Below are 8,625 nucleotides of genomic sequence, written 5' to 3' on the forward strand. Positions count from 1 at the left end.
GCTTTTTGGGGAATACATCGTTGTTTGTATGCCATACATCACCTTTGTTTCAAATAGAGAGTAAAAAATTCTCACACACTGTCTACAGTGACAATGATAGAAATACATTCATCTTTTGTGCTTCTTGATAGAGCAAAACCTGCTGTTTTCCCTTATCAGTTCATCTGCCTCAGCATTTTCAGGAAAGCACTTTTAACAGGTAAGAACAAGAACAGCTTTGGACCCAGAAATATTTTGAACTCTTCATCTGGATGAAGAGACGGGAGAATACACAACAGAAATTTGCAACCTGACTTAGTTCAGAAACCCAGCACAATGGAAAGAGCTGCCTCATTTCCTCCTCACCTGCGCCTGACAGGCAGGAGCTGGTTCCAGGATGTCTGGTTTTCCCAAACAGAGCGCTGGTGCGGCGGATGCCCGGCCCTCCCTCGGGAAGCCGCGCGTGTCCGAGCACAGCGAGCTGGCACCTGCGCCCTCAGGTCCTGGAACACAAGTGCGGGGCCTGAGCTTGGCTTGGCATTCAAAACACAAGGATCAGACATGCGGATTTCCTCCCAGATGAAGTCTCGTGCTGCAACATAAATGTGCCTCCTCCCAGTCAACTTCACTGTGACAGAAGAGGTCCTCAAAAGTTCCTCATGTGGTTGTTAGTTACTGAAAGAAAAGAATCTGGCAGAGCCATTTTTTCACATGTATAGAAACAGTAATTTTTCAACCAGCCCATTTCATAGCACACTATCACAATCAGCCTCTTTTTCTTCACCACTGTATTTTATTTAAAATTACTTAGTTTTCAGAGCAACCAAACCAAATAACTCTCTCTTAGAAAGAAGTATGTTACAGCTAAGCAGATTTTTAAGCAGTTGACACTTACTGGCCACTTGCATACCCCAGAATTTATTTATATCCCATCTATGAAGAAGTATTTACTTGAAAGGCAGTCTAAAAGATTTGGCCGTGGTCACAAGGAAATCAATGGCAGTCAAGAACAGAAGAAATCTAAAGAGCCCTTGCTCTACCAATTAAAAATATAAAGTTTAGACATGGAAATACAAAATTTGGAATGTTGCACTGTCACAGCTCTTTCATAAATTTAGCACTTATGATTCCAGAAAATAATGTTTACAAAATAAAAAGTAACACTGAGGCTTGAAGATGGCTCAGATTATTTGAGAACAAACTTTAGAAAAATCCCAAAGGACTTCATCTAAAAGCACCACTGCCAGAAATGTGGCATTTGGAAAAACAATGGTTCAGTGCAAATACTGATGAGAAATGCAAAGATAAGCACTCCAGATAACAGACAGCACTGTCTTGCTTCTGCTACCAGCTGCATTAAAAAGGAACCCTCTCATTCTATATTATGTTTCTCTTTAAAAGTATTCTTATAAAACATAAATTTTGAACAAAAATAGACCTAAAAGCCTGCTTATATTGCTAGTTTTTGAGAAAAGCAAAACACATGACTCTGTTCAATTAAACCTTTATCACAAAATCAAAACAGATGATGTGTACCTTTTTATTTCAACACATGGGATTTCAGACCACTTCTCTCATATCCAAATCGAAGTTTTCCTGCTGTACACATTATATAAAGTGAGAGGCAAACATGACTTCCCTACCTAAAAGAAGCTGCTTTTTTCATGGACATGGCAAGCCAGTTCACAGCCACTTCCACACAAACACAGCCATAGCTAAACACAGTAGTTTAAATTCATCTTCATTGAGTAGCTTACGTGTCAACAGAACCTTCTGAATAAAAACCAGCTTTAAAACAAACTCCAAAAACCCAAACAAACAAAAAAAAAAACCCCAAACCACAATATATGGTTTCATGTCGTGCCCAAAGCATTATCTTTGATAGATTCATTTTGATGCATAAAGAAAAAAACAGAAAAACTGGAATGTGGTAAACGCAAAATTCTGCAAGTCGGATTTCTAGTGCCAAGAATTCATTACAGACTGAAATCCTTATAAGTAATGATAAATCACAGTAGGAGAAATATTAAAGTTCCTTTAATATTTCACTACACTACTGTTTGGAAGGTATGTATATGTGTTGAAATGGTGTCCCAGAACTATGTGGATGTCAACTTCATATAAAAACTCACCACATTTACAACCATATTTCAATTTAATTATTGTACACAGGTTAACAAAAACACTGGATTTAACAAAAACAATATTCAGAATGGTACAACACGTGTTCATTTTCTCCAGGAAATAATATTACAAGTGATCATCTTAGGACAATTTAGCCACACTAGCGACAGAAGTTCTGTTAAAATGCAATTGTGGTCTACTAAGCCACTTATTTTAGCACTACAGAGTATTTGAAGTTAAGAGTCCTACGGCCAAGGCTTAAAAATCATTTAAGATTCAAACCTCAAAATGTCTTACAGTCAAAAATGACAGTATTCTTAAAAAACCACAACAAAATAACCCCAAAACAATTAATTAAAAGGCTTCTGTATTTAGTTCTATCGTCTTCATGGCATTCTCTATTCATATAGTTGCTCGTATCATTGGTAATAGGGTCTGTATCTGGCTTGATCAGGGTGATGTGGTCCAGGAAGGGGGGCCTGAGCAGGAGGCCCTTGCATCCTTGGAGGTGGAGGTGGCCCCCTTGGAGCTGGCCATATCCCTGGACTCATTCCCCCAGGCTGTGTGAAAGGGGGACTAAGAGTTCCTTGATCTTCACTGAACTGTGGCAAAGAGTTGGGATTATAGTGATGGGGAGGGGGTGCATTGACATTTACAGGCGGGCCTCCGTGCTGAGGAGGAGGTCCCGGAGGAGGATGGTTCATGTAGGGCGGCATCTGGGCAATGATGTGTCCGGGAGGAGGGGTGATGGGCGGCGGGGCGGAGGTCATGGGGGGCGGGGGCGCCTGGCTGTACACCATGTGAGGGGTGCCCGCCGCCTGCGGAGGGTGCTGCAGCGGGTGGCTGATGGGCGGCGGCGGCGGCGGGGGCGGCGCGTAGTGCTGCTGGGGAGGCATGATGTGATGGGGGTGTGACACCACCGGCTGCCCCTGGTACTCAGGGTGATGGTGAGCGGGCGCGGGCGCTGGCGGAGGCGGCTCTCGAGCAGCTGAGTTGGAATCATCCTGAATGGGGACGGTTATTAAGTTGCTGTGTTTCCTGGTTGAGATGCGGAAGGTGTCCTGAGTGACCGGGCGGGGCGGCGGCGGGGCCATGGACATCTCTGCGGGAGGAGCACGGATGTCTTCGTGGGGCTGGTTGTAGTGCTCGTGTGGCACATGCTGCAGAGGAGGCGGTGGCATCATGATGTGCTGCTTTGGCGGAATGTGGCTCAGGTGATGCTTCTCAGGGGGCATTATGAAACGCTCGGGAATTTCGGCCGGCGGCGGGGCAATAGGAGGATGCACGGGTTCGATGGGAGGACGAGTAACAGGCTTCCCAGCTCTCATGTGACGGTGGTTGATGTGAGCTTGTAAGTCCCTCTGTGACAGGTAAGTTCTCTTGCATCCTTGAACAATGCTACACATGAACAGAGACCCTCGTACACACTGCTCAATTCGCTGCACAGGCTCGTTACAGCTAAATAAAAAGAGAATATTGATTTATTGTCATCACAGAGACCTTGACATGCATTCTTCCTTGTTAACATAATTAGTCAAATTAGAACTGACAATTTTTCCCCACTGTTGCAATGAAAGCAACTTCTCAATTATGTTGAAGTTCATCTAGTTTTTAAATCTCAAAATGAAAGAACATAAAAATTTCATGAGGTAGATTTTTTTTAAGTAGCATCTCTTACACAAATTTCTTCTGTGCATTAAGGCACAACAGGGGTCATTTTCACTAAGTAAATCAAACTGCTATTAATTCGTTTACAAATTAGAGCAATAACGGGTTACCCACCCAAAAACAACAAAATAAACACTGATCTCTTACAATCCCAAAATATGGAATAGGAACTAGAAAGTTCAGAGTACTCCAGTGCCTCTGCTAAATGTGCATAAACAAGAGCCATGTTAATAGAGTATCTGAAATAAGGTATTTAAGTTATTTTCTTACATTTCCTTTAAAAACAAATCATGAGATAACTTACCCTGGACACATTTTGTCTCCCTTTTTCTCATGTAGTATAGCACAGTCATAGCAGAAAACATGCTTGCAAGGTATCTAAAAATAAAAAAATGTTATTAAGACATTGTGTATAAATATCTATATCATTCTGCAGAATATAGTTCCTCCCTCCAGTGCAGTTTATAACAATTAAAGTAACTAAGTTACCTATGAGGTGAACAAGCATTGCAGTGGTTAACAATTTACAGCATCTTTGCACAGAAACCTTCTAGAACTTTATGCTGAGTTTGGGGTTTTTTGGGCTTAAGCGTTGGTAAAAAACACTGGCAGAAGTTTGAGTCTTGCACTATTACCAACACTGAACTTTCACAGAAGCTGCATATGCAATCTGATTGCACTTGTCTTGTTGGCAAGGAAAGAAAGTTTTAAAAGCATTAACTGTGATTAAGTCAGATGCTGAAGCCTGTTACAACACACTTAGAAATCTAAATTAGTCTCAGGGATTTTTAAAGGTACATAAAAGTGAACAGTGTTTTCTAACTTCACTGCAAGTCTTCAATTGAGATAAAATGCTTATTTTCAAACCTAAGCAGTGTAAGGTCAAAACCCCAGAACTTGAAGGCTTTTTCTTCATGATAGTGTTCTGGTTTTTAACATTTTACTTTACTGAATCAGGGGGTAAAGCAAAATCAGAATGACAGATGGAATAAAACCACTTGAGCAGTGAAGGTCTCCAGTTCCATCCTGGTACTATTCTGCTGTTTATTCAGATGCCTGTTGAAATCAGTAATCTCTAGAAGTCTCATACAGACACAGTAAAACCTAATTTTATATAAAGGCAAACAATAGCTGCATCTTCCGCTGGTAATTTCACTCACCATGCGTCCATACATCTTGATGGGCAATCCACACTTATCACAGAAATGGACTGGTGTATCATCCTTTTCTCCCAGCAAGTTTATCTGGTAGGACAGAGAAAGGGTAAGAAAGCAAACCCGAACATCACTAAAGCTTCTCATTTCAATTATCATCAACATACCCATTATTTCTGAATTAGATGAAAAGCAAGCGAGAACACCACAAATGGGAGAAAACAGAGATGCAGTTTTAGTCAGACAAAAATAACTGAAAAACTTTTAATTAACAAAGTATCTACCCGGACTACCTACAGCTTGGTATGAAACACAGGCAAAGATTCATGACTTTACCTTATAATCCCAAAAAATGGGCCCAGGAAATCTTCTTTGATTGCCAAACATTTCACCTCCCTTACATTCGTATCGCTCCTCTTTGTTATAATCAAATTCTTCTGTAGAAAGGAGAAAGAGAAGAAAGACACAAGCCAACCACAACACTTTCTATGCTTTCTATGCTATTAAGAGCATGGGTCATTTATACTGAAATCATCAAATAATGCCAAACACTTCCAATCTGCTGAGCCCATTCTAAAAAAGGTAGAGCCAAAATAGTAAGACAGCCTGTTTTGAAGTGGGCACTACTGAAGCCCTATAGTGCAGCAGTTGGAGATTTGAAACTCGTTTTGCATTTGGACAGAACCCTGGACTCTTAAGTCTCTGAGTAAAGTCTAGAACAATGCTATTAGTACACTTCCTTGTTACAGGGAATTTATATGAATTTACCTTCATCACCAGCTTGTGTCTTCGAAGGCATCCTGTTCATATTTCTTGGAGTTCGAGGTGCAGGTTTGGTTTTATTGGTCTGTTTTGAAATAAGCTTTATAGGGATTCTTCTACGGACATCAAGACCACCCAATGACCCTGAACTATTTGTTCCTTGCAAATCATTGTCTAGGAAAAAAAAAGAAAAAAAACTTATCTAATTTTTCATTTATCTAATAGTCTCTAAAGAGGCTTAATATTTACAGAAAATTTTTAAGAAAAATAATTTGTAAAGCTTGCTTAAGACTTATACAACATACCAAAAATTAACCACTACAAAATAGATATCTTCACATACAATTTATTCCAGAAGTCATGTCATAAAACTGTATTGGGAACTACAACAGTTTCAGGAAATCTAGTTTAAAAAGAAAGCTATTTAAATAACCTAGCTAGTCACACATTTTTCCACAACAGAAACATTAACCTTATAGCTCTTCTCACAGCATGAAGAGCACTGGAGAGTCAATTCTTCGTACAGCCTTGACTACACAGAACTTCTTACGTGAAAAGAAAATTTTTACAATTTATGTATATTGTTTATTAAAGTAGAAAGGAAACTAGTTTATATATGAACTCAACATCTTGATGTATCACTTGGAAGTTTATTATAAAGTATCACAAAAATATCGATACTTTGGAATATGTAGCTAGTTTTCCTGAACTGAAAATTAGTGTTCTGGGCTACATACAAAATTCTCCTTAACCAGATTTAAATCTAAGTACCAGAGTGAACAAAGCAAGAAATAGCCTGACACAGGCATCAACAGGTACAGGCTCCCAGAGATAACCTGCAACACCAATGAGGAGGCATAACTCCCTCAAACTCCAGTGAATTTATCTGAAACCACCACACAGCACCTCTTTCATACAAAAATGGAGTCATGTCCTTCACATATCTTCCCAGCTCGCTGGGATTTTAACTGAAAATGTCACAGGTGTTTCAAAGCAGGGCAAGCTCAGCCTGGAAGGGGTGAGCCCCGAGCAGTTACAGCCCTGCAATTCTCCAGTCCTGGAATGACTGTCAAGGCCCCCCCCAAAGGATTGCAGAGCAGAGCACAGACACTGAAATTAGGGCCCATTAGTGTAATTCTGCACAATGCCTCACCAACTGCTGTCTCTCAAAGCCTATAACCACCACAAACAATGCAACAAGTAGAAAGAAAAACAAGAACAAATGGGATTGCTCTCAGTTTTTCAGCAGCTACCACCAAAGCTAGGAAATGTGTCAGTTTCAAACTGGGACTGTGCCCTGACTGTCCTGTACTTCCAAATCAAAAGCCACCCATTTCCTCATATAGATCAAACTCCTCTCAGCACTGTGGTTGACAGTTTCATTCTAAAAGGCAATATGCAAAAAGGCAAAAGCAATAAAGCTTGTTTTTACTTCTGGTCATTTGTTCTTTCTTTCAGCTGTCCAGATGAACCTGCAAACACGCAACTACGTCATCAGGCTTCCCCAAGGAGTGCTGGACCAAGACATCACAGGTAAAGCTGCTTGTTTTCCATGTGTTGGGAAATTCTGTTTTTTACCAGAATACACAAAACCACAGCACTATAAACCACAAACAGTCTCTGCAGCAACTCAGTCCATTTGCAAACAGGGATAACTAAAACAAATTTTAAAAATCAAAAACTTGTGTATTAGTTAGTCCACTGAACAGCCAAAAGGTTATATCACTTTTCCTCCTTGTACCCTTTCAAGCCAGGAATATTTACATGAGTTATCCACTCAACTAACCCAAACTAGCAAGTTTATTAGTCACTCATGCTTCACGGAAGGACAATAAATTCCAGTCTGCATGGGTATAACTTGCAGGATTATGTCCAGAAAAAACTACGACAAACATACCAAACTTGCTAAGACTACTTCAAGAAGCTCTAATTAGAGGTGATGCAACGTACTGTAATGTCACCTTTATCACCTTAAGTTTTATTTCTGCATTTCAAGCTTTATTAAAATTCTCAAATACAGCCCAAATACTTTCTACAGATAGAGTCATAACACAATCTTTTGTAAGGGAAAGTAAAAAAACCTCCAAAACCACCCAGCAAAAAGCCCACGTCCATTAATTTATTCACTGAACTACGCCAGCGCATTAACTAGCAAAGAATCACAGCTACGCCAGCGCGCTCACCGGCGAACGACATTCAAACCATAAAACCAAATGTAAGCACACGAGGAAGTTTCCTATCGGGCCACAACAACGGAATCAGCCAACACATTATGGGCACGGATGCCGGGAAACGCCGCGGGCAGACGAAGCGTCTCTCCCCCCGCTCCGGGACGCCCCAGGCTGCATCCGGTGCTGCGGGGCCCGGGCTCCCCGGCCCTGCCGGCGCACGCAGCGGCCGCCGCTCCGCTCCCGTCCCGCTCCGCCCGGGACGGGGCGTCCCGCCGGCAGCGGCCCCTCCGCCCGGCCGAGCGCCCCCGGGGCGGGGCCAGCGCCCGGCGCCGCCGAGCCCAAGGTGGCACCGGGGCCGCCGCGCCGGCCCGGGCACGGAGCAGGCCCCGCGGCGCACCCGAGCCCCGCCGGCAGCCCCGGGGGCCGGGCCGGGCCCGCCGCCGCCGCCCCTGCGCCGCCCCGCGCCCGCTGGCCGCGCTCGGCCGCTCCCCGTCCGGCGGCGGGCGCGGGCCCGGCGAGCCGGGTACGGACGAGCCCCCGGCCTCCCCCTGCTCACCATTGTGGTCCATGATGCGGCGCGGGGCGCTGTGGGAGCGGAAGGGCGCGGCCGGAAGCGGCGGGGCCGCGCTCGCTGAGCGCCGGCCGAGCGCTCCGGGCATGGCGGAGCGGGAACGGGGAAGCGGGGTGGCTCACACCGGGGCGGGAGCGGAACCGAGGAAGCGGAGCTGGCTCACACCGGGGCGGGAGGGGAACGGGGGAAGCGGGGC

At 43.6% G+C, this 8,625-nt stretch overlaps 1 protein-coding gene across 3 annotated transcripts; it reads right to left on the bottom strand.

Annotated features, from left to right (window-relative positions):
• Positions 1 to 904: 904 nt before the first annotated feature.
• On the bottom strand, positions 905 to 8,533 carry CBLL1 (Cbl proto-oncogene like 1). Of its 3 annotated transcripts, none has more exons than XM_056513567.1 (6): positions 8,415 to 8,533; positions 5,694 to 5,861; positions 5,262 to 5,362; positions 4,932 to 5,015; positions 4,076 to 4,149; positions 905 to 3,561 (listed from the first exon to the last, which is right to left on the bottom strand). In XM_056513567.1, the coding sequence occupies exons 1-6, from the start codon at positions 8,515 to 8,517 to the stop codon at positions 2,523 to 2,525; spliced, it is 1,569 nt and encodes a 522-aa protein (XP_056369542.1). In that variant the 5' UTR covers positions 8,518 to 8,533; the 3' UTR covers positions 905 to 2,522. The 3 variants fall into 3 exon arrangements, with proteins under 3 accessions (XP_056369542.1, XP_056369562.1, XP_056369553.1); XM_056513587.1 differs by having other exon boundaries at positions 5,262 to 5,359; positions 8,415 to 8,470; XM_056513578.1 differs by lacking the exon at positions 8,415 to 8,533 and adding an exon at positions 7,871 to 8,099.
• Between the last annotated feature and the right edge of the window lie 92 nt (positions 8,534 to 8,625).

The sequence above is a fragment of the Oenanthe melanoleuca genome, chromosome 1A (genome assembly GCF_029582105.1).
Source record: "Oenanthe melanoleuca isolate GR-GAL-2019-014 chromosome 1A, OMel1.0, whole genome shotgun sequence".
NCBI classification, from domain to species: domain Eukaryota; kingdom Metazoa; phylum Chordata; class Aves; order Passeriformes; family Muscicapidae; genus Oenanthe; species Oenanthe melanoleuca.

Excerpts from the sequence above, each read along its gene's own strand:
- CBLL1 (XM_056513567.1), bottom strand. The coding sequence starts at position 8,517 with ATGCCCGGAGCGCTCGGCCGGCGCTCAGCGAGCGCGGCCCCGCCGCTT. Across the intron at positions 5,016-5,261 it reads CCATTTTTTGGGATTATAAG|ATAAACTTGCTGGGAGAAAA; the intron begins GTAAAGTCATGA and ends CTGTCCTACCAG. Across the intron at positions 3,562-4,075 it reads GGAGACAAAATGTGTCCAGG|CTGTAACGAGCCTGTGCAGC; the intron begins GTAAGTTATCTC and ends CTTTTTATTTAG.